This window comes from Ovis canadensis, chromosome 12 (genome assembly GCF_042477335.2).
Source record: "Ovis canadensis isolate MfBH-ARS-UI-01 breed Bighorn chromosome 12, ARS-UI_OviCan_v2, whole genome shotgun sequence".
Lineage (NCBI taxonomy): Eukaryota > Metazoa > Chordata > Mammalia > Artiodactyla > Bovidae > Ovis > Ovis canadensis.
In genome coordinates, this window is record NC_091256.1 from 76,506,125 (window position 1) to 76,531,762 (window position 25,638).

General features: G+C 43.9%; 1 protein-coding gene across 1 annotated transcript in view; it reads left to right on the forward strand.

The window, feature by feature from the left end:
* C12H1orf21 (chromosome 12 C1orf21 homolog) overlaps nt 1–25,236 on the forward strand; it is a 241,062-nt gene extending 215,826 nt beyond the window's left edge. The window contains exons 5-6 of the mRNA XM_069546295.1: nt 4,874–4,934; nt 24,443–25,236. Coding sequence (XP_069402396.1) covers nt 4,874–4,934; nt 24,443–24,481 — 100 coding nt within the window. The 3' untranslated portion in view covers nt 24,482–25,236. The remainder of the gene's footprint in view (nt 1–4,873; nt 4,935–24,442) is intronic.
* Nucleotides 25,237–25,638: the final 402 nt, after the last annotated feature.

Sequence of the window (25,638 nt, forward strand, 5' to 3'; positions counted from 1 at the left end):
GTGTGTTTTAAACTGAATCAGACCATTGGGTTTCCAGAATTCAGCTAAGAAATCTTTCTGCAGGTCTGAGAGGTTTACTTTTCCTACATACTGACCCATAGGATTCAGGAAATTATTATTTATTATGCAGTTTTATGGGCTTCCCTGGTGGCTCAGACAGTAAAGAATCCGCCTGCAATGAGGGAGACCTGTTCGAACCCTGGGTTGGGAAGATCCCCTGGAGGAAGGTATAGCAACCCACTCTAGTATTCTTGCCTAGCGAATCCTTATGGACAAAGGAGCCTGGTGGGCTACAGTCCTTGGGGTCACAAAGAGCTGGACACGACTGAAGCACAGCACATGCAGTTGTATAAAATGAATTTGTTTCCCCCTTGAGTGGAAGGACAATCCCATACCTGCTAACAGCAGATTTATTAAGAATGAAGGCGAGTAGTGCTACACCTTCGGTTGATGCGCCACATAGAGTGCATTCTTACTGCCTTTGTAATCTCAGTCCAGTGAACTAATGTCTTGGAACTTTACTTTTCTCCGAAAAAAATAGAGGTGAAAAATTCTATCTTATAGGACTGGGGCTTAAGTGAAATAATGTATCCCTGGTGCTTATCACAGTGTCTGACGCTTGGAAAGAACACCTTAGCAATTAGAAACAACCCAAAAATGCCCTTGGACAGGAAATTGGGTAAATGAACCACACTATGTTCATACAGTGGGGTATTAGCAGCTGAAACGAGTGCACTGCAGCCATAGACAATGCTGGATGCCCCCCAGCAGAACTAGTTCCTACTTCTAGCAACTAGAAGAAAGAGTAAGTCCTGAAACATTGCACGGAGCATGATACACACTATAAAGTTAACAACAACCAAAATAGGGACTTCTCTGGGGGTCCAATGGTTAAAAATCTGCAAGGGACACAGGTTCGATCCCTAGTCGGGGAACTAAGATCCTGCGTCCCACAACTACTGAGCGCACGTGCTCTAGAACCTATACATCACAGCCCACATGCTGCAGCTGAGACCTGGCACAGCCAAATAGATAAATTAATTTTTTTAATCTAAAATAAATCTGCTTTTTAAGCACATAGAGAGATGGAATAAAGGAAAGCGGGGACATGATGTTTGAGGTGGAGGAACACATGCATGGGTGGGAAGTAAGTAACCTCTAGGTTGTTGTTAAGATCCTAGCTTTGTTTTCTTTGTTTTGATTTCATGGGTGCTTATTATTACTATTTTTTAAAAAATAATCAACTGAAGAAATGCAAGTCATGAACTACTAGCAACGGTGTGGCCTGCTGTGAGAGTTAGGATTGCCCCACTTCCCTGAGGTTTCATGCTCAGATTGTATAGACAATCTGAGGTCCTTCACCTTTGATCTCAAGCACGTGATAAGGACCCCTGAGCCTGTGTGTCCTCCTTCGCAGGGATGGCAGACACATTTGCAGAGTCGCTTTTCCTAGAGAATTCTCTTGTCCACGCAGTGTGCATATGTCTGAGTACTAACCAAACATCCTCGTTTCCATGCTTTGATATTTCCAATAATGGAGTTAATGAAAGTTAGTAACAATCACAGAACGTTAGTGCCAAAAGGACCTCAGAGACCTGTTCGCTGTTTTAAAATGAGGAATCTGAGGCCTGCACCTCACCCATGCTAACAAATGGTGCTGTCTCTATGAGGATCACGAATCACATGAATTTAAATAGAGACCGCTTGATTAACTAATTAAATATTCATTACTCTCCTGTTGTATCCCAGGCGATAAATGCTAAAAATTCTAACCCAAAAATTTCCACAGGGAACACAAAACCCTAATAGTGCCAGTTTCCTAGGGAAACTCATGGCGCTAATGATAAAGAACCCACCTACCAATGCAGGAGACATAAGAGATGTGGGTTCCATCCCTGGGTTAGGAAGATCCCCTGGAGAAGGAAATGGCAACCCACTCCAGTATTCTTGCCTGGAGAATCCTAAAGACAGAGGAAACTGGTGGGCTACAGTCTGTAGGGTCACAAAGAGTCAGACACGACTGAAGTGACTCAGCAGGCAGGCAGGCATTACATAAATGTGTTGTTTGCTCAGTCATGTCTGACTCTGTGTGACCCCATGGGTTGTAGCCTACCAGGCTCTTCTGTCCATGAGATCTTCCAGGCAAGAATACTGGAGTGAATAGCCATTCCCTTCTCCAGGAGATCTTCCCAACCCAAGGATCGAACTTGGGTCTAAGATTTATATATAAATATCTTCATGCCTTTCCTGTCTGGGACCCAGAGCTGTTCAACAAACTCATCACTGAAAACTTGGCTAAGAACAGGAAGGATGCCCCCAAAAGTGTCTGAGCAGCCATGGTGGGTACCAGAATATTCATGTTTCCCACTAACAAGAACCCTCTCGGGCTCTCCTTTGGAGCCTGTTTATGCCAACTTTAGACACAACTCTAACAAGTGTGCTTGTGCTGCTTCTAAAGTGAAGTCGCACAGTCGTGTCCAACTCTTTGCAGCCCCATGGACTGTAGCCTGCCAGGCTTCTCTGTCCATGGGGTTTTCCAGGCAAGAGGACTGGAGTGGGTTGCCATTATGGAGTCAAAGCAGAAACTGAGAAGAAAGTGGAAAGAGGACTGATACCTTCTCTGACAAGGAGAAATGAAAGGAAGAGCTCAAAAGCAGGCAGAGCACAAAAGCCTGGAGTTCAAGGTCATTTTGCTTAAAGAGAGCCAGCTCTAGCCTTCTTAGAGACTCCGGGGCTATCCCAGTATTACAGAAGAGCGTTGTGATTTAAGGTGAGGAGAGTGGCTGGTGGTCGTCAAGTGAAAGCTAAGTAATGTTTGAGATAGACAGCTATTCAGGAATATACAGTTGAGAAGACTTGCACCCAGAGTGGCTCAAATGAATGACGTTTTGGCCCTTAAAGAAGGAAAGCTGTAAGAAATCTGGAAAAACTCAACTTTGTAAAATGGCTTTTCTGTCCAGCCAGAGAAAGAGAGGAGACTGTTTAACCTCTGTCATCATCCAAGATTCTGCCCTGCCTGTGTAAAATGCAGTGAGAGGGGACCTGTTTCTGAAACAGGACGTCTGCCTTATTTGAATGATCATATCTGTTGTTGTTCAGTCATGTCTGACTCTCTGCAGCTCCATGGACTGCAGCACGCCAGGCTTCCCTGTCCTTCACCATCTCCTGGAGCTTGCTCAAACTCATGTCCATTGAACCAGTGATGCTATCCAAACATCTTGCCCTCCATCGTCCCCTTCTCCTTCCTGCCTTCAATCTTTCCCAGCATCAGAGTCTTTTCTAATGAGTCGGCTCTGCGCATCAGGTGGCCAGAGTATTGGAGCTTCAGCTTCAGCATCAGCCCTTCCAATGACTATTCAGGACTGATTTCCTTTAGGGTGGACTGGTTGGATCTCCTTGCAGTCCAAGGAACTCTCAAGAATCTTCTCTAACACCACAGTTCAAAAGCATCAATTCTTCACCGTTCAGCCTTCTTTATGGTCCAACTCTCACATCCATACATGACTACTAGAAAGGATGGCAAAAATTAGATTATATACATGAAAGTGCCTTAGAACTGTGAAAGTTGATGCTGGTATCAGATATTTTCATTCTTTTTCTTTTCTATCAGAGCTGATATTATTTTAAATCTAGATCTTACCCACAGGGGAAACCTCCTTTAAGCCTTATTATCTGTCATGGGAGGCCTGAAGGGTTTCCAGTCACTCGTGCCCCTCTCCGTGGCCCCTGCAGGGAATGTCAGGTAAGGTTGCCTACCACACCTAGACGAAAGTGGAAGAGGCTCTTCCAGAGCCACTCCCCCCCACCCCTGCCCCCAGCCACTAAACCAGTAGGCACTAATGTCAAGTGAGAGAAATTCTGGATCATGTGTCTCTTACCCCAGCATCCTGAACCGCCTGGGAACACCCACAACTCTTTGCCAGGTAGAAACTACTGTCATTAAGACCACATTGCCCCCAAGTCCTTCCCCTCACATCCATGATCTTCTCTGCTCTCCTTACCTTCTTAGTTTTGCCCCACAAACCACACCCATCTCGCTGAGGATACTGTTAAATAGCAAATAATAGGGAATCAGGGCAAGGGCTGCTCAGACATGCCTCCCCACTTACTCCACATTACAGTGGAATTTCAGTTCCAAAAAGTCGCATTTGCTGTCACCAGTATCAAAGATGTTTAGGGGCAAGGTCAAGTTCTTGGCTCGTCTACAGCCAGCACACAGCCATACAGTCAGCTGAATACCGTGCTCACACCTTTGTAAAATATACATTTTAATATCATAATTAGGATATGTTTTTTAAAGAAACTTCTAAAAAATATTTATTTATTTTATTTTTGGCTGCAGTGGGTCTTAGTTGTGGCATGCGGGCTCTTCCTTGTGGAGCACAGACTTAGTTGCCCCATGGCATATGGGATCTTAGTTCCCTGACCAGGGATTGAACCCACGTCCCCTGCATTGGAAGGCGGATTCTTAACCACTGGACTGCCAACGAAATCCCAGGATATATTTTCTTGTTATACTTACACACAGCATTGAAATGTGCCATGTGCTGCTTACCTGTGCCTTTTGTTTTCATTATAGATGTGTATCCGAAGGAAAAACAATGAGCACACACCTCCCAGTAACACCAACATAAATAATATGTACACTGAAAGGAAATTGTGTTCCTTAAGTTGTAGAAACTGATAGGCTATTATGAAACACATCTGTAGGATTACTCTCGTGACATTTAGCCTTAGTATGATTTCAGAGCACTTCAGTGGAAAAGTCTGCAAAAAATAAAAGACTGCCCCAAAGTTTAGACGCTCGGCATTTTTCACCTGAGGGAACTGGGAAACACTGAAAATATATACTTAACTACTCTTTGTTTTTCAGCATGCACATCTCTGAAAGCCAACAAGAATTCTTCAGAATGCTGGATGAAAAAATTGAAAAGGTAAGAAGTGAAGCAACTGCATATTTCAAGGGGAATGTTGCCTCATGAGTTAAGAGTAACAATGTTCTGGTGTCTGTGATACAAAGCTGTTCTTGCAAGGGGGTGGTTAGAATTAACAGCAGTCACCCCACACACACAACTCGGAAGGTGGCTGTGAGAAGGGTTAAGTATGACTGAGCTTGCCAGGATCCTGGGCTACCGCTGATCTTTCACTGAAGCGTGGAAACTCAGTGAGACTGGCGAGAGCCTTTGCCTAAACAGTGTTGCTATCATTGTGTATTGTCCACCCCGATCCCCTGCTCCGTTCTCAGGTTGCAGGCAAGGAGGTCCTTAGTGCCTGCTTACTACATGCCCAGGGCTTCTCTGACTTCTTTACAAATGTCACAAACATGTTGCAGTCAATACCTGCTTGAGGGAGCTGGCCATGAGAGGAGTAACACGTGCATTTTACAGACAAAGAAACTGAGGCTTAGAATGCCTGAGTATAACTTAGCCAGGTTTGCAAAGCTAATAGCGGTAGAGTTAGAATTCCAGCCCATGTCTGTCTGACTCCAAAGCAGAACCTCCAAGTCACTTCTCCATACGGGTGTGGATTTTATAATGACGTGAAGATTCAGAGTTGATCCATGTGGAAATTTAACCCATATTTACGCTCTCAGAGTGCCATATGCAAATCAACTGAATGGAGAGTAGAGTATGGTAATCATTAAAGGTTTGCATGCTCATAGAATTTCAGTTTATCACTGCAGGGAGTGAATTTTAAATGCTAAAGTCATACATTTGAGAACTGTAATTTGAAAGCCTTATTCTAAAGAAGAGTTAAGTTCTAAATTCAGAACATATCCCAACTATGGTTAAGGCATCACCGACCAAGTTAACTTTTGAAATGTTTTCCATTTTAATTTTTATTTCTTTTTTATGGTTTGTAGTCCTTGAGTATTTCTTCATGAATTCCTAGGTTGTGTATATATCAGTCAGTGGAAGAGAGTGAAGGTCTCAAATTCATCTGTATTTCAGTAGCAGACTCCACTCTGAGGTAGACCCCTGCCCCAAAAGAATCATTATAAAATTTTCTAATGCACCATTAAAAGACCAGCATATATTATCAATGTAAAAACTAGAAATGGGTAATGAATTAAAATAATAATTTAATCTATAGTGTTCATTGGCTGTGCTCACATACTTATTTGAGTATATATTTTTCTTTTTTACTTTTAGTGAAATTTTAGCTTATGTATAACTTTTTAGATTGAAAACATCATCTAAGAATAATTAGCAATTTTTACATATTGATTCAAAAGCTGACTAACTTGCCAATAACCTTTTGTTTTCAGTAAAGAGAAACCTAAAAAGAAATATTTTGTTCCCACTCTAATGGTGAAGATTTTTTTTCTCTGTTTGGATTATTTCTTTTGCACTAACATTTTGGCAATAAAAATATATGCTTATTAGTTAGAGGTAATCTGCAAAAATTGAAACCTGAATTGTAAGTTATCTTTTTAAGCAACATTTACAAACCCTGACAAAGTGTTGAAAATGATCTAATCTCTTTCCAGTGTGTCTCCATAACTGAAATTCTACCTCTTGTTACTCAAAACTGAAATTCATTGTTCTCTTCTGGAATTCGATTTCCTGTCTTACTTTGCATCTAAGGTGTAGGCAATCATGTGTTTAATGCAACAAAAGCGAAGTTTATAACTTGATCATTTGTTTGGTGCAACTTTCCTTGGACAAAGGAGCATTTGTAGATTCAGCATAAACAGTGTTCCCACTATATATTGAACACATTCATATTCAAAAAAGGAGCAGTTATATAATCTATGATAATTGCCCAGTTACAGGATTCTAAGGGAGTTTTCTATCAACTCCGAGCCAAACTTGCCTGTTTCTCCTCCCTTACCTAAAGTTCATCCTTCTGAATTTTGTGAATATGCTATCCTTTGTATCATCTAAACATTAAGCCTCCCTCAAATTAAAATTTTTCATCATAATATATATGTTTGGCTTAATATAATCTTCACAATAGTTTATATAACCAAAATTGGAAATTACATTCTTGTGAACTATTTTGCTGACTCTTTACCATTGCTGAATATTTCTTTGCTCCAACTAGCATGTGGACAACCATAAATGCAATTCAAAACTATTCTTTAGGTTTTGTGGTGGTGTTCAGTCACTAAGTTGTATTCAGTTCTTTGCAACCCCATGAACTTCCGCGTCCCTGTCCTTCACTATCTCCCAGCATTTGCTCAGACTCATGTCCATTGAGTCGGTGATGCCATCCAACCATCTCATCCTCTGTCACTCCCTTCTCCTTTTGCCTTGAATCTTTCCCAGCATCAGGCTCTTTTCCAGTAAATCAGCTCAGCTCATCAGATGGCCAAAGCATTGGAGCCTCAGCTGTAGCCATGGTCCTTCTAATAAATATTCAGGGTTGATTTCCTTTAGGATTGACTGGTTGGATCTCCTTGCAGTCCAAGGACTCTAAAGAGTCTTCTCCAGCACCACAGTTCAAAAGCATCAATTCTTCCGCACTCAGTTTTCTTTATGGTCCAACTCTCACATCCATACATGACCACTGGAAAAACCATAGCTTTGACAAGATGGACCTTGTCAGCAAAGTAATGTCTCTGCTTTTTAATACATTATCTAGGTTTGCCATGGCTTTTCTTCCAAGGAGCAAGCGTCTTGTAATTTCAAGTCTGCTGTCACCATCTGCGGTGATTTTGGAGCCCAAGAAAATAAAACTTGTCATTGCTTGTACTTTTTCCAAATTTATTTGCCCAGAAGTGATGGGCCCAGATGCCATGATCTTAGTTTTTTGAATATTGATTTTCTAGCCAGCTTTTTCACTCACCTCTTTCACCCTCATCAAGATGCTCTTCAGTTCAGTTCCTCTTCACTTTCTGCCATTAGAGTGGTGTTATCTTCATATCTGAGGTTGATATTTCTCCCGGCAATCTTGATTCCAGCTTGTGATTCATCCAGCCCAGCATTTCACACGATGTATTCTGCATAGAAGTTAAATAAACAGGGTGACAATATACCACCTTGAGGTACTCCTTTCCCCGTTTTGAACCAGTCAGTTGTTCCATGTCCAGTTCTAACTGTTGCTTCTTGACACACATACAGGTTTCTCAGGAGACAGGTAAGGTGGTCTAGTATTCCCATCACTTTAAGAATCTTCCGCAGTTTGTTGTGATCTACATAGTCAAAGATTTTAGTGTAGTCAATGAAGCAGAAGTAGATGTTTTTCTGGAATTCCCTTGCTTTCTCTATGATCCAACAAATGTTGGCAATTTGATCTTTGGTTCCTCTGCCTTTGCTAAATCCAGCTTGTACATTTGGGAGTTCTCAGTTCACATAGTATTGAAGCCTAGCTTGAAGGATTTTGAGCATAACCTTACTAGCATGGGAAATGAGTGCAATTATCCAATAGTTTGAACATTCTTTGTCATTGCCCTTCTTTGAGATTGGAATGAAAACTGACCTTTTCCAGTCCTGTGGTCCCTGCTGAGGTTTCCAAATTTGCTGACATATTGAGTGCAGCACTTTAACCGCATCATCTTTTCGGATTTTAAATAGTTCAGCTGGAATTCCATCATCTTCACTAGCACTACCGTTGTTTGTTTTATAGGGTTGACTTAAAAAATTAAACTCATCCTGAAAATTGGAGTCATTCTGAAAGGCCTTGATTTTTGAGACTTAATTTTTCTCTGGATTCCTTTTTTCTTCCTTAAATTGTTAAGAAGCGAAGCTGAGTGAATCTGTAGTGATTTAAACCTGCCCTTCCTTGATTCATCCTTTGTATTTATTGAATGTCTCCAGGGCATGATACCTTTGAGCTCTCCTCTCCATACCAAAAGAAATCTCTGCTCTGTCTCCTCAAGGTATATGCAAAAGTACCATTGATATAAGATAATATTTATTGTGAAATTTAGTATGGATGACTCTACTTCCCGAGTGGCATAGTGGTAAAGAATCCACCTGCCAGTGCAGGAGATGCAAGAGACGTGGATCAGGCAGATGCCCTGGAGGAGGAAATGGCAACCCACTCCAGTATTCTCGCCCAGAAAATCCCATGGACAAGGACCCTGGCAGGCTACATGGGGTCACAGAGTCGGACACAACTGAGCGCGCGTGCGCACGCACGCACACACACACACACACACTACTTCAGAAAGAATCATGGTGCCGAGCTGCAGTTTACTTTTGCACCCCAACTGGGCAAGCAGTGTTGTAAGAAGTTACCGGTGGCAAAGAAAAGCAAGTAGCAAAAATGAATTAATTATTTAGCACTTATGAGTACCAGGCATTATGCGATGACTCAGGACAGAAAAACAGGAAACGGGGGATACAAAATAAGTAGGAAGCAGTCCCTTGCCTTGAGGAGCTCAGTTCTAAAAGCAAATGTCTTTGAAAAGGTAATTATTTTAACCATGGAGGAGTCCTTCATCCAGCACCCCCACCTCCAGTATCACCATGAATCAGATGTTCCTTTATTGAATGCAGACGTTTCAGGAGTCAAGTGCTGAAACTTGAGGTCTGTGAAGCAGGCAGTTGGGACATCTTTGGCCACTTGACACCATTTCACTCTGCTGGCATGAGGAAAGCGAAGGCACTGAGCTACATCTGAAGATGACCACGGGAGAGATTTTTATCAGGGGAGCAATGAAAGTTCTGCTGCTGCTAGGTCGCTTCAGTAGTGTCCGACTCTGTGCGACCCCAGAGACGGCAGCCCACCAGGCTCCCCTGTCCCTGGGATTCTCCAGGCAAGAACACTGGAGCGGGGGCCGTTTCCTTCTCCAATGCATGACGGTGAAAAGTGAAAGTGAAGTCGCTCAGTCATGTCCGACTCTTCGAGACCCCATGGACTGCAGCCTACCAGGCTCCTCCATCCATGGGATCTTCAGGCAAGAGTACTGGAGTGGGGTGCCATTGCCTTCTCCATTGAGAGTTCACAGGAGCATTATAACCTCTGATCTACATTTCCTTTTCCTTTTGGAAAGTAAAAATCCTGTGAAAAATGAGAGCACCTCATTTATCTTTACCTCATTATTTTTTACAAGTACTTACCTGTTATTCTGTGACAAACTGTAGTTGTGCCTGACAATTCGCAGGCTCCTGAATCTTATGTAAAGTGATGACATTTGCCTAGTATTGCATCTTAAAGAAAATGACAGTTCACTGCAAAGGAAGATAATGATTTTAAACTTGTCTTTCAGTATAATCAGAGAAGAAGAGATCTAGATTATTAAAATGTGGCCCTGTGGAGGAGATTTTGAATATGATACCAAAGACAGATCACATCAGATTTTAATATACGCTTTCTAAAATACATTTAAATTTACTTGTAAGAAGAAGAAAAAGTAAATACATTTTTAAAGTATCTGCCTTAAGAGTATCTTTTCCAGGCAAACACAGGGATTTATATTTTGCTTTAGGAAGATTTAAGAACAGCAGCCAATGACTGGGAAATCTTTTGCCTTCTGAAAGAGAACCCTGAATATTAAATAAAGAATGTCTCCTCGGCACAGAGCTATTTCCATCTCGTTAGTTTTCCGCATGCAAGGCATCTTAAGCTTTGCATCATGGGCATCTTTTGGGAATTTTGTTAAAGTTATAAAAACACTCCCTATAAAAAGGCACATGCTATCATATACACAACATTCTGAAGTAAAACTTTAGAGTTTATACCTCGCTGGAGCCTGTCCTTGGTCCCCAAGCAAAAAACCTGTGCATTTTACTGGTATGCTTTGCTCAGATCCAGGGCCCAATGACACGCATGAGCACCCATGAGTCTCATCAGCATCTCGTCTTATTCATGTGTATCTCTGACTTAAAATTAGGAAACCAAGCACAGATCAACTCCAACACAACCCTGTCTGCTTCCTCTCTCATCTCCCTTCTCTTTGAAAATAGCTCATAGTACTTCACCACCCCCGCACATGCATGAGCCATCCGTGTGCCACTGTACTTCACGTATTCCTGTACAATTTTAAGACTCTGCCTCTGTTGACCAGAATTATTCAATGTGACATTTTGAGGAAATGTCTAAGAAAGAGCAGCGGGTGGATTTTAAATCAGCTGATTTTTAAAGATGTTTATCTGTAGACCTCTACATTTATTGCAAAATCATTTATACTCAGAAAATGTTTGGGTTCCGGAAATGGCCTGAGTGCCTTGACCTCAGAACTAGTTGGTGAGAAAGATCATGATAAGTCTGCATTTCTAAATTTATTTCAAGGGCTCCTTTTCTTAATATGTCAGAACTCCGTTATGAATCAGTGTGTCGCAGATCAAAAGGTGTTTGCTTTCCATCTGGTGAAGAGACTGACTTGTGTGTAATTATGAACTGTGATTTGGGGTTCTATGTATAAACTCTTCCTGTAGTAGAGAGTTTAACCTCAGAGCTGCTATAGATTGAAGATAATGCCTGGCACCTGCAGGTGATGATAGGTTTTACTTTCAGCTGGTGCATTTAAAGGTTTCCTCAGGGCCAACAGTGATGAGAAACATTGGGACTGTTTTATCAAATCCTCAACAATGTCACCCGGCCTGGCCCATGTGTACAGATGAAGTCATAGCTTGTCCCTCCCACCCAGCTTGCCAATTTTGGTAACAACCTGGACCTTCAGCACTGTCGAAGAGATGGCTCTTGGCGGCCTGAATATTTTAGAAGTGGGCTGGGCTATCGATATCGTTGCATTAAACAGTTCCTTGCTCCACAGGAAACACAACAGGGCCCTGCTTTTGCTAATTACCAAACCATTCCTATGTCTCCTTTCCCTTCATCCCCCGCCTCGCCTACTCTCTGCCCTGTATGCATCTTACCTCATTCATCGGCCAAATTAAAGCTGTAACTACAACGGTAAGGACGTGACTCAGCCCTGTTTTGTTTCTCTCCCTACTGCATAGCTTTATGCAGGTGACTTCTTACTTGAATTCAACTTGAAATGTACCACATACGTGCCTGTGTGCTGTCGCTTTAGTCGTGTCTGACTCTTTGCGACCCCATGGACTATAGCCCGCCAGGCTCCTCTGTCTGTGGGATTCTCCAGGCAAGAGTTCTCAAGTGGGTTGCCATTTCCTCCTCCAGGGGATCTTCCCCACCCAGGGATCAAACTGCATCTCTTCCATCTCCTGCACTGGCAGCGGGTTCTTTACCACTCACGCCACCCGCTTAGTCACGGTGGTAACATGGCGCAGGAACCACTGGTGATGTGTATACACACAGTGGGCTTTGAGGACCCCCTTGTTCCCCAGCATCCCAGGTAGCTACTAGTCATGGGGGACGCGGCCAAGGAAAATAAAGCGGGCAGCGAGCCTAGAAGAAATACGGCACAACCAGTCTCCACTCTCTCTCTTTTTTTCTGGAGGGCTTGATTTTCAGAGACTTCTCGAGGTTCTATCAGCCTGAAACCTGAGGGAGTAGCAAAGGAGAGATGAGTGCAGGTTCCAGAACAAGGGAGTACAAGAATGCAGACAAAACCCATGCCTTTTTTATGAATGCGGTGAGGCTGACGGTGCTCTGAACTCAGCGGCAACATGGGGCACAGCTGGTGAACGGTGCCATGTTGCTGGGCGTGCAAGGGAAGACTGCCCGAGAAGCCACTCAGCAGGGAGACAGTGACACAGGCTTGAGTCATTTTCTTGCCTTGTTCCCTTTTGGCTTCTCCTTCCCATCCTCTTCCTCGGCTGTCTGTTTCCCTTCCTCCCCATGGCTTTTCCACTCTTCACCTTTAGCAGCCAGGGGACATTGCTTTCACCATGCAGAGAACACTCGGGGACTGCTGATGTTTTATTTAAGAATCTCGAAAAGGACTCGAAGCATTACATAGATGGTACCCTAAGGATGAACACTGGACCTCGTTCATCTTTGTTTCCCTCAAACCTAGCAGAAGGCCTAACAGAAGGTTAGAACGTGTTCTCCCCAGCCGTGGGCCCAGGACATCCACTCCTCGCTGGGCTCTGGGCCTTCTCTCCCTCGTATCTGGCTCGTTCACTGCCCTGTGCCTTCTGCGGGCAGGGACCTCCCATTCGTAGCTGCAGTCCTCTTCCTGGCCAAATGCATGTGCTTCCTATGCCTTTCCTCACCCCTCTGTGTAGGGAGGAAGGAAAGGAACCAGATTATCACACTCTCCTGTCTCTGGTTGGCTAGCCCATGGAGCAGGAAGAGGGTCAAACCCAACATTCTCCACTCTCTCCATCTGTGACTGGGTGGGCCAGTCACCATCCATTAGGCTTCGGTGGGGGATGGGAGGTAGGTGAGGGGATAAGGAGAGGTTGCTGGGTTCTCTAATCCAGCAAGAACTGTGATTCTCATTGACCAACTGCTCTCAGTTAAAAACTGTAAGGAAAGGAGGTATGTGCTTAGCTCCCCAAACCTCTAGCCATGTTCAAAACAAATTCTAGGGTATAAGCAATTTTTTCAGAACAAAGAGCTCTAAAGTTTGTCTGGAAGGCACATGTTTTTCAAGAGATATATCGGGGCCCAATGGCTAAGGCTCTGCTCCCAATGCAGGGAGGTTCTATCCCTGGTCAGGAACTAGATTCCACATGCCATGCCACAACTAAAGATTCTGCATGCCTCAACGAAGACAGAAGACCCCATGTGCTGCAGCTAAGACCCAGTACAGTCAAATAAATAAAATTTAAAAAAATTTAAGGCATATGGGTTGAAATCCCAGACTTGCTAAAGCCATTGTCCTGAAGGAAGTGAGTCTTAAAGGAGATGTATGAGGCTTCGTGTCCTACAGGAAGTGAATCCTAGGGGGAACCCATGAGGCTCCAGTCCACCAAGTACCTTCTCCTGGCGAGGGGCGAGGGGGTGGTATTGAAATCTTAACTCAATACCTGCTGCTGCTGCTGCTAAGTCACATCAGCCATGTCCGACTCTGTGCAACCCCTTAGACAGCAGCCCACCAGGCCCCCATCCCTGGGATTCTCTAGGCAAGAATACTGAGAATAAACTAATTGAAGGCATCTCTTTGAATTAAATCCATCAAGTGACCTGGAAATCTTCTGCAAAAATACCACAAATTTTTATAGTGTTTCTTTTTATCATTGTGAGGAATCTAGTATAACCGGGGAAATTGTTATAAATTAGGTGAAAAAAAATTTTAGTTGTGTCTTATCATAGGACTGAAACTATATAAAAATGGCACACATATGGTCAGAGATTTAAGTGAAACTTTGAAGGCGTTCTGATTTATTAGGAAGATAGGTTTCCAACAAAATTTTTTAATTTAATTTTAATTTTGATTGATGGTTTTCTTATAAAATAAGAACAATTTTATAAAATGGCCTTTTGGAGAAGTCTGGCCCCATCTGGAGAGAAATCTTTCTTAAAATGAAAATCGTATCTGCTGTTTGAGCCCTTAGGAAGAGGGCCTCTGAACCCACTGATGATAATTGTATTTTCTGTGACAAGAGTGGGCAGAATACAGCCTATGGGCCAAATCTAGCCCACCAGACAAGCGTGGGTTTATGTGTTTAAATGGATGAGGGGAACAAAATGCAGAATAATGTTTTCTGATATGTGAAACATTATGTGAAGTTCCAACTTCAGTGTCTACAAATAAAGTTTTATTGGAACACAACCATGCTGTTTCTTTTACTTTTATCTTCTTTTGCATTTATGGCTGCCTTCATGCTTATAGCTGCTGTAGAGTTGCATCAGAGACCCTTTGGAATGCAAAGCCTAGAATATTTACTGTTTGGCCCTTCACAGAGAAAGTCTCCAATCCCTGGCTTAAGACACGGCCGAGGGACATGGCATCCCGAGTCCTGTATCCTTGCTTTTCTCTGTCCTCAGCCTTGCTCACCTCCTCATGGGGAAAAGAACGTCATTGACGTCACCTGAGTGCCAACATCCAACAAAACTTGAGAAATAGGTCCCTTACAGTTTCTAAAATATCCTCCTTTTTGCCAGTAGAATGAAGATCTGGGTTTAAGAAACACTTCACGTGTGCTTGCTCAGTCGCTCAGTCGTGTCCAACTCTTCGTGACTCCATGGACTGTAACCCACCAGGCTCCTCTGATCCTAGCATTTCCCAGACAGGAATTCTGGAGTGGGTTGCCATTTCAGGGGATCTTCCTGACCCAGGGATCAAAACCCGAGTCTCCTGAGACTTCTGCATTGGCAGGTGGATTCTTTACCACTGAGCCTCTTGGGAAGCCCAATAAACACTTCATGGGGGTTTTAAAGCTGTTTAGTTAATACATTCTCTCTTGGAAATGAAAAGGTCAGTCTGCTAGGATTCTTGTCACTGTGCTTGTTATCATGGTAATCATTCCTATATATGGTCAAAGAAGCAGTCAGAGGCTGTCATACTCCTCCCATTCATTACTAACGAGATCTTTTTCCAACTGAAATAATAACGCGCAAGTCTAATTAGAATAAAGCTCATTAGAGACAGGCATGGCCATTAATGCCTCGATTGATTTTTCTAATGAAATAAGCCGGGGGAGGAGACTTGAACAGCGCAGCTAATTATGTCTGCTTTTCTTCGGCATTACCTCAAAACTTGTTATAAATTGCTGTTGGGCTGTAAACGAAAATGCTGCTGAAACACTCCCTGGTTGAAGAGGCTCTGACACTTGCAGCCCCAAGAAAGAGGTGGGGGGTTGTGGGGGCATCTGCTCCTGGCCCACAGCCCTACAGGAGGAGGAGTGAACAGCAGCCCCTGGGGGTGGCCCGCGTTTCACTTTTCCACCCTTTCCCCGTCTCCTCCACATCATCTTTGTTCTGGATTCTGGCTGGTAGTTCACAGATGCTCAAGCTGTGGAATGCAGCTTTCATGGCCCTGCATTCTTGGTTCAAGGACGGAGCTTAGATGTCAAGATTCCCACAGAAACTTAGATTCAAAGTTGCTGCTAGATGGTGATACATGGGAAAATGTTGGTGGGAAAAGGTATTTGATGGACAGAGAATCAGGATGGCCCATTAAATTCTGCACCACAATACAGCTGGGGCAATTGTGTTTCATTAATCAAGACATTCTTTAGTGCCCAGAAAGCCAGACCATCCCCCAGTGCAGGGTAGAAGGCTTCCCAAGAAGGATGACTGAGTCAAGGAACAGAAACTCAGTAAGCCCACGATTAGGAAGAGAGAGGAGGAAGATGAATCACATAAAGGGAGCAGGCAGGAGGTAAGAGAGTTAACATAGTGCACAGGCCAGAAACCTACAGAGGTTCCCAGAGTCCTTCAGAGAGGTATGGGGAGAGGAGGAGGAATTCTTCCGTTGTCAGGTAGCCTGCTTTATGATGAGCTCAGCAACGCATGTGCGGTGCTATGCCAAGTTGCTACAATCATGTCCAACTCTTTGTGACCCCATGGACTGTAGCCCGCCAGGCTCCTCTGTCCATGGGATTCTCCAGGCAAGAATACTGGAGTGGGCTGCCATGCCCTCCTCCAGGGGATCTTCCCAACCCAAGAATCAAACCAGGGTTTCCTGCTCTGCGGGTGGATTCTTTACCATAGGAGCTACCAGGGAAGCCCTAACAACGCATGTTTCTACACAAAACTGAGCCTTGTTAAAGCAGACTCCTCTGAACTGCACAAGGATTCCGTGAACTGTTCAAAAGGACGAAGATGAGAGTGCAGTTCTCCTAGGTTCCCGTACTCTGCTGCTCTCCCCAGGCGCCGCTTCCCAGTGAAGTCTGTTACTTTATCAGCAAGATAAAAATCAAAGATGAATAAGGGACATGCACTGTTCTGCAGCCTGTAGTAAGGGAAACAAACATTTGGGCTACAATAACTATAAGGCGTGGTGGTGGGATGGAAGGACCACCGAGAGGGGAAAAGACCAAGTCTCCCTAGAGCTCTTACTTGATGATGTTGGAACATGATCGTAAGACTAAGTAGCTACTAAGTGAAGGCGGGGGCTTCGCTCTCATACTCCCTCCTCCTCAGCCTTCTCTTGCTGTGCTGTGCTTAGTGGCTCAGTCGTGTCGACTCTGCGACCACATGGACTGCAGCCCATCAGGCTTCTTTGTCCATGGGGATTCTCCAGACAAGAATAGTGGAATGGGTTGCCATGCCGTCCTCCAAGGGACCTTCCCAACCGAGGGATCGAACCCAGGTCTCCCGAACTGCAGGCGGACTACCGTCTGAGCTGCTAGGGAAGCCCTTTGAGTTTTAGTAAATTTACTAAACTGTGTGACCATCAGTACAACTCAGTTTTAGAACATTTCCTTCACATCAGTAAGATCCCTCCTGCCTGCTTACAGCCAGTCCTCTGTCCTACCTCCAGCCCCAGGGAACCAATCTGTATATATATTTTTTAAATGTGTCTAGGTTTTATCATTGCTATTAATTAACAATAGCAATGATTGCTGTAATAAGGGTTTGAATAATTTTATGAATCATAACACATATTACAAACTACTTTCCAAAGCAGCCATACCATTTTACAAGGCTATAGAGTTGCATTTCATTGTGAGCTCTCAAGAATTTTTAAATAGTATCTATCTATGTTTTCCTTTGTATTTTTTGATGACAGAAACAGACCATTCTTTTATTTGTGTGTTTACGGACTTAATTTGTTCTGAATGGATTTCCACTTTGTGCCCTTCCCTCTAACTGAGATCCTCTTAGGTTAATTTTTTATTGGTATGAGTTTCTCATATAACTTGTCATTTACATATTGTATGCTGCTGGTATTTTCCCCACTGAGGTTTGCCTTCTTATTTTATTCTTTTTTGATATATGCAAAGGTTCGTTTTTACATGATCAAATATGTCCATCTTTTTGTTTTTCTTTGTGATCTTTGTCCATGCCTTTGAGGCTGAGAGTTATTTCCCTCTCAAGAGCTTTGACAGAAGTTCAGTTTCATGTTCTGTTTTGTCTTGTTAAGAATTAACACATTGTTTCTCTTGGAATCTGTCACTTCTGGTGACCTCCTTTGTCAAATGCTTAATTCTTACCTATTTTAGGCTGTATTACTAGGATATCTGATTCTGGGCCAGTGGTTTTTTTGATGGGTGCACTAAGAGAAAGAGAAAGCTGACACATACGCAGGAGAGGGAGACCTGGGAGGAAGCCTTGTTACTCGCTGGTAATGGACCAGGGGATGCTCTCAGTCTGGGAGGACCCAGCCTCCCGTTGCTAAGGCCCCGAGTCCGCCATTCTGTGGGAGTTACAGGGAGGCAGCGTTTGGGCTCAGCTCTTGAACACTTTCATGGGCAGCTTGGGAAAGTATCTGACATATTCCAGTGAAAAAGAGGAGGCTCCCTGCCCATAATGTGGTCATTGGAGATCTGTTCCATGTTAGGTGCGAGGTCAGAGAGGAAGACCTCCAGGTCCTTTTCCAACTCCAGAATCTCAGATCTCTCTAGATACTATTCCTGCTTTCATTTATTCAACAAATATTTATTGAGCATCTAATATGTCACTGGCGCTTATCTAAGCCCTGGGGATGCAGCAGGGCAGAAAACAGATACTTCTCTTCAAGGGGAAGACAGTCAGTAAAGAAACAAATTCATTTATTCCTAATGTCAGGTAAAGATAGGTAATATAAGTAAAAATGAAGCAGAGTAAGAAGAGCTGTTTTATGTTACAAGCTCAGTGAAGACAATGAGGTGACATTTGAGCAGAGGTCTAAACAAAGCAGGGGCTTCTCTGATAGCTCAGTTGGTGAAGAATCTGCCTGCAATGCAGGAGACCCCGGTTCGATTCCTGGGTCAGGAAGATCTACTGGAGAAGGGATAGGCTACCCACTCCAGTATTCTTGGGCTTCCCTTGTGGCTCAGCTGGTAAAGAATCTGCCTGTAATGTGGGAGACCTGGGTTTGATCCCTGGGTTGGGAAGATCCCCTGGAAAAGGGAAAGGCTACCCAGTCCAGTATTCTGGCCTGGAGAATTCCATGGACTGTATAGCCCATGGGGTCGCAAAGAGTTGGACACCACCGAGCAACTTTCACTAAACAAAGCAAAGTAACGGATGGAGTCTGAGGGCAGGAGGAATCAGCCAGAAAGGAGAAGAAAGGAATAGCACCCAGGCCCTGAGGCGCCACTTGTGTGAGGCCCTGAATGCCGAGAAGCAATCCAACGGTGAGCCCAGTTTCTCACATACTCAGTTTATTAACAGTTGGATCTGCTGATCTCATTTTTCAGTATCATCATAAGAGCTATAATTTAATTCCCATGTGCCAAGCTTTGCTGATCACCTATGTGTAATGACTGCTAAGTCTCACAACAGCACTGCAAGCTAGGTCCTCCTGTTCCCGTGTTACAGATGGGAAAACGAGCTCACTGCTTCCTCTTGGGAACTTTCATCTTGGTCCAGACTGCCCCACTGGGGAAATACTCAGTTCACAGCTATCTGTTACATGCTCAGTGTGTACAGATTAGACCAAATGCACACACGTCTATAGAGAAGAACTAGAGGCTTCTGGGATAAACTCATACTGGAAACTTGACAGCCAACCCTAGCCTATTTGCCTACTTAACTTGAGGAGAAAAAGTACAGTAGACACTTAGGAGGAATAATTCCTTTATTTGAAGTCAGTCTCTGAGCTGGTCCTCTTTAAACTAGCAGAATATAGCATCATGACAATGCCCTTTCCTTCACTACACTGTAATATTGCTAATTGAAAGCCTAGACCTTTCAACAAGTAGAAAATCCTTATCCTAGAACCTTAGGAATGTAGGAGTTGACATAAACTTCCAGTTTCCAAGAAAATCATGCAGACAATTGAAGAGGACATGGAAAATACACAGAGTAAGGGTGTGGTCAGGGAAAGTGTTAGTTGCTCAGTCGTGTCTGACTCTGCAACCCTGTGGACTGTAGCCCACCAGGCTCCTCTGCCCATGGAATTCTGCAGGCAAGAATACTGCAGTGGGTAGCCACATCCACTTCTGCATGGGATCCTCCCGACCCAGGGATCGAACCTGGGTCTCCTGCAACTGAAGGCAGATTCTTTACCATCTGAGCCATGGTAGGCAAAACCTCCTTAAGATTTTTTTGAATCTGCACCACATGCCCCTCTGCTTTTTCAAACAACCCCTCCTTGTCAGCATCATTGTGAGCTTCCATTCTTCACGCTGTGGGGGCCTCGTGGGGACCTGACTCTGTAGCTTTCACTGTATCCTTTGCACAAGGGCAGAATTGTGTCTACCAGCCCCTAATTCTGGCTGCATAAAGTGTCTCTACAAAGACTTCCATTTTTGAGGGGAAAGGGCATGCTTTGGGCTGAGAGAATTGCTGTGTAGCTCACACACCCAGCTCACTCCTGCTTCCTGTCTCCGACAGCTGAAGGTTTTAAGGTTGTCTTTTTAGCACAGTTCTTTAAAACTTTAAGTGAGATGTGAAGTCACATTACAGTAACAAGCTCCCTATCTTGCCCGGTAAAGCCGGTGTGCAGGTGGGGTCCCATGTGATGCTGAGATGGGGCTGCCTCCATAAGTTTTCTCAGGTTCCCCTTAAAATGACACTTGGCCATATGGGAGCGCTTACTCTCCATGTTTTTGATTTCCAAGTTTTCTATTCATAAAATAATTGGTTCTCAGAACTGCTGACAGGTGAAAATAACAAAAATAAAACTGATTTGAATTTAACTGAGTCATCCACTCACTACAGTCATTAATGAAAGAGGCAAGGATTCTGGGCTTCGCTGAGATTTCCCCACAAGTAACAGCGTGCAGGACTCCTACTTACTTTGCAGGGTTGGTGTGAATCACCAATGAAATAGTGTCTGCAAAGCAGCTGATGCCATTTTCTTTCTCCTTCTCATAGTCATAATAATAATTTCAGAGGAGCAAATGCTAGGAAAATGAAAGTTGCTGCTCGGGGTTGACACAGAGGGTTTACAGAGATTTGTCTCTCCAAAGGGGGCACATTCTTTTTTGCATAGAATGATAGATTCTTTAAATTCTAAAGTGCTTTACAATTTTCAAAATGTCACATACATGATTTCATATAACATCATAATAATCCTTTTTTCCCTCTACCCCTTAAAAGAGGGCACTTTCTTATGGTAACAGTATTCTTGGAGGGTCTGAAACACTCCGTCTGCGTAACCCTGTAACTCATTTACAGAGCTGGAGGCTGCTTTATCATTGAGTACACTAGTTCATGTGTGTGTGTGTCTGTCTGTCTGTCTGCCTATCATTGCATCCAGGTCCTTCCTTGTGGATGAGGTGCCCTCTGAACCCCACATTGCCCAGCTGGGCCTTTGCTCTGATCGAGGCTTCATAAGAAGGGAACAGACCTAGGTGTCTGCCATAGAAGCTTTGTTGGAGCGCATGAGTTCTCGTCCATCTGGGGTGCAAGGCTGAGGTGGGAGGAAGGGTTCCCCGACACCTGGCAGATTACCATTTGTGATGACAGTTCACACCCCCCATCAGCCACAGGGAAGGTGGTCCCTAATCTCCTACCACGGCCTGAACAAACACGGGGTTTAGCAGCAACAGTAGTAATAACAGAAGCAGCCGATAGTTATTGACCACCTGCTAGATACTATATTTTTCCCCTTTGATCCTGATCACAACCCAGTGAGACAGAGACCATGATTATCCCCAGGATGTCGGCCCAGCGATGTGCCCAGTGTCACATAACAGCGTGCGTGTCCACATACACGTGGGGAGAGTCATCTTTCCTTCCCTCAGAAAACCTCCATGGAAACTCCGCGAGTCCACTTTCCCCTCCACCCACCCAGCACCCACCCACAGGCCTGCTCTCTGTGCCCAGTGAGTTGTTTCTGATAGCTGTGGGTGTGTCCCATTTCCCACAATGGAGACTAAACCTCCCATGCTCTGGGTCCATGAGGACCCCCTAGCTCCCCATCGTGCGGCTCAGGGAGCGTCTCCGGGGTGGTCAAGGCCAACAACAGCTGGCATCTGCTGGGGCAGCGTCACCAGGGAGGGGTCGGGAAGAAGACCGCTGAGTGCACGCTTCTTTTGTCAGGATTGGTCACCCTGCCCAGGAGACATTTTCATACAACAAGTGGAGCAAGCCTAGAGATGACACCAGGTTCAAAAACTCTGCCAGGAGCAAGGGTGAGAATTGGTAGTGTGATAGAAGAAGCCAGAAGCATGCTCAGTGATGACTCATCCAACGAGAACAAGCCATCTGCGGCCGGTTAGCATGGGGACAGGCCACCCTCATGCTTTCACAGGCCCTGAAGACTTCATCATGTGGCAACATGTTACTTATCAAATACATGTATTTGTGTGTGACACGTACAACATGTATAAAGTTATGTGCCAGGCAGGACCGAATCACTCTATTATTAACTCATTTAATCTTTAGCAGCCAGGTGAAGTTGGAACCGTTGTTATCTTTGTTTTACAAATGAGGAAAGTGAGATGCAGGGAGATAACGTACTCAGAGTTAATGTCACAAAGCCAGGGTGACCACCCAGCCAAGTGGTACAGCCATGCACTCTGATGATGCTGAAATATTAAGAGAATGTGAGCTACTTCCTGAACAGTATTGTGACAAAGAAACAAACCATGCATTTGAGAAATAGTTGTATGCCAACTTATTATTTTCTGTATGTTTTAGGTATGTTTAGGAATAAGCCTATTTATTTAGACTTATTTAGAAATAAGTATTTAGAAAATTTTATAATTTTTTAGAAAATTTAGAAAATTTTATTTTTTGTAGGTATTTAGAAAGTTTCATTTTTAAAGGAACTTGTTTCCCCCACAAATTGAAAAATGTAGTGTATATTTAAAAAGAAAGAGGTTGGGACTTCCTTGATGGTCCAGTGGTTAAGATTCTGAGTTCCCAATGCAGGGGGCGTGGGTTTGATCCTTAGTTAGGGAACTAAGATCATATATACCACACAGTACAGCCAAAATAATAATAGTAATTTAATTTAATTAAAGAGCTCCATCTCTCCCCACTGCTGCTAAGCCAGTTGTTTTTGCCCTGCCCCTAGCCATGGTCAACCCCTCCCCATACGCTTCTCCCATCCTTGTCTAGGTCATAGGGAGGCTTGGATGAGAAGTACTTTAGACAGTCAGGACATGGCTCCCACTTCTGTTGAGAAGACGTGGCCTATGGTCACTTATACAAAACCCTAAGATATTAGCACAGGATGTTTGCAGAGACCAAACCCCAGATACCACCCATAAGAAAGTTAAAGATGTGTGCATGACCTGCCAAAGACTGGATGTTGTGTAAAAGCTTTATGACTTTAGAAAACTTCTGGGACATTCTGGGCTTTGCTTTTCTCATCTGAGAAATGGGAGATGGGACCGTGCATGACACCTAGGGCTGTGGTGGCAGAATAAGCTGCCACAATAGTACTTGAAAAGTGCTAAACATGGTACCCAACACGTACTCACCAAACTTGAGCATCGCCTGATGGTCACTGTTCACTCTGTGATCCAGGGGTCAAGGGCTAAGTCCTGTTGAGTCAGTGTGATTGTCACTCCAGGAAATCAGAAACAACAAACAGACACAGACTGAAAGTAATGAACTCGGTCACATTAGCCTCCCTCAGGAGGCAAGGCCCCTGTCATCCTGCATGTACCCTTTCCAACCTCGGTTACTGAGCCTCTTGTTCTTCGGATACCCTTGTATCTTTCCAATACATTCCTCTTTTTTTTTTTTTTTCTTAAAGAAAGAAAGGAAGTGGTTAAAGATATAAATAGTATGGATACGTGACTTTATTCAAAACCCTTATCAGTGACACTGTGAGACAAGCAGGGCAGAGACTTGTTTCCATGCTCTGAGGGATTACAGATCACAGAACTGTGTGCTTTGACCAAGACACTCAGTGACGGGACATGTGGAACTTAAATCCCAGACCTAACTGTGCCTTCATAGACTATATACCCTGCTGGAGAGAGGACAATATATGTTCAAAAGCAGCAACTGGATGTCGTTCTTAAGCCTTCAAGTAACCTGTTTTGTATAAGTTCTGGGCTTGGAGATGCAGCTGTGGAATGCTAGCAGCCCTGGCCCTGGGAGAAAGGGTCTTGCTCACTGTTCTCTGTGTTTTCTCCTGTTCATGACAAACTGGTCTCCTGCATGGATCATCCATTTGGTGATTATGTGGTGAAAGGCTGAGTCTTGTCTGTGCCTAGAATAATATAAATCCTTACCAATACAAAGTGAAGTGAGTGAAAGTGGCTCAGTCATGTCCAACTCTTTGCAACCCCATGGACTATACAGTCCACAGAATCCTCCAGGCCAGAATACTGGAGGGGTTATCCTATCCCTTCTCCAGGGGATCTTTCCAACCCAGGAATCGAACCAGGGTCTCCTGCATTGCAGGTGGATTCTTTACCAACTGAGCTATCAGGGAAGCCCTACCAATACAAAACAAAGGCTTATTAGAAGTTTGGTAAAACTTTGAAGCGACGATGTATATACAGTTTACAAGTTGGTCAATGTGTATTTATGACTTACATACCTGATGCCCAGCAGTCACTGCTGGAGCCTGGGTTTCATTGCAGGGAGACATAAACTGAGAAGATGGATTGCAGATAACTATCTCAAGCTCTACTTTGAATTTCTCATTCACATCTTATTCTTTTCTTTTCCTCTCAAGGGTCGAGATTATTGTTCGGAAGAAGAAGATATCACATAGCACCAATCCTACCAGTCAAACCGGGAGCTACTACTGTGTAAATAGGTTACACCCCAGTTGAAATCTTTGCAAAGGTTGGTTCTCTTCAGCGAACAGCACTATAGCAAAAGAAGATCGTTCCATATCGTATGCCCCATTAAATTACAGTGTTTCTTAATGAACTTGCAAAGGAATATTGCTAAAAACAAACAAAAACTGTTATCGAACTTTCTTTGTTGCTGCTAGTTAAAACTTGTTGCAACTTTTCACTTCTCTCAGTGTCCAGGTCTGCAGCAAAATTCTGCAATTTCACCTTAAAGATACTGTTGGTTTTACAGATGCTCTCCAACCTATTTTCTAAAAGATGAGGTAGTGGTGAACTCAGATGTCCAACTTCTATTCTAGACTGGTTCCGCTTCTAAGACAAGCGCCTCCTTCCCCCTCCCTCCTCCCTGCCTCCCCCAGCAGTCCAGAGCCTTGCTTCTCACTGGCAGTGTTGCGCTTTGGAGATGGGATGGTTGCTATGGCAAGCCTAGTTTCTCTGCTAAGAAGAAGTAGAGACGCTATTGTCAATTCCAAGCATGTCGTGACATGACTCCTGGAAGTGACATAGGAGCGAGCAGCAGGTGGTTTCATTTCCTGGGTCTCTTAATCAAAGATCAAGCTTGCAACATCAGTTTTGCTCAGATGCAGACGGAAGTGTGATCACAATCATTTTGAATCCCTCTTGCCCACTTTTTTTTCTAAGAAAATAAACATTTTACTGTTTTTATGTATCCTTGTCTTCTCCCATTCATCCAGCTCAGTGTTTTATGATGATCCTGGGTGCGGAAGCTGAGTCCTCCTAGCAATGGCACCTTCATGGCTCCCTACCACCCCATGTACAACCCACCACGCAAGCTCAGTGCTGGCAGTGGTCAGAGGTGATGAGGGGGACACCCCACAGCTTGTTAGGAGGGCCTGAAACCACCCCGTTACCTTTCACTTTGTCAGCAAATAAACCACCCTACTTCCTAATCCTCTCCCTTCAAGATGTCATGTGAGCCTTGCCACTTCCATTCTCTCGTTGGCAGCACTGGATGGTGCTGTGAAAAGCGTTTGCCGCCTGGAAAATGTAGTATTCCATTGACACTGGTGATGATTTCCAGAGATGCGAAAGCCAAAGCCCCGGGCCGTAG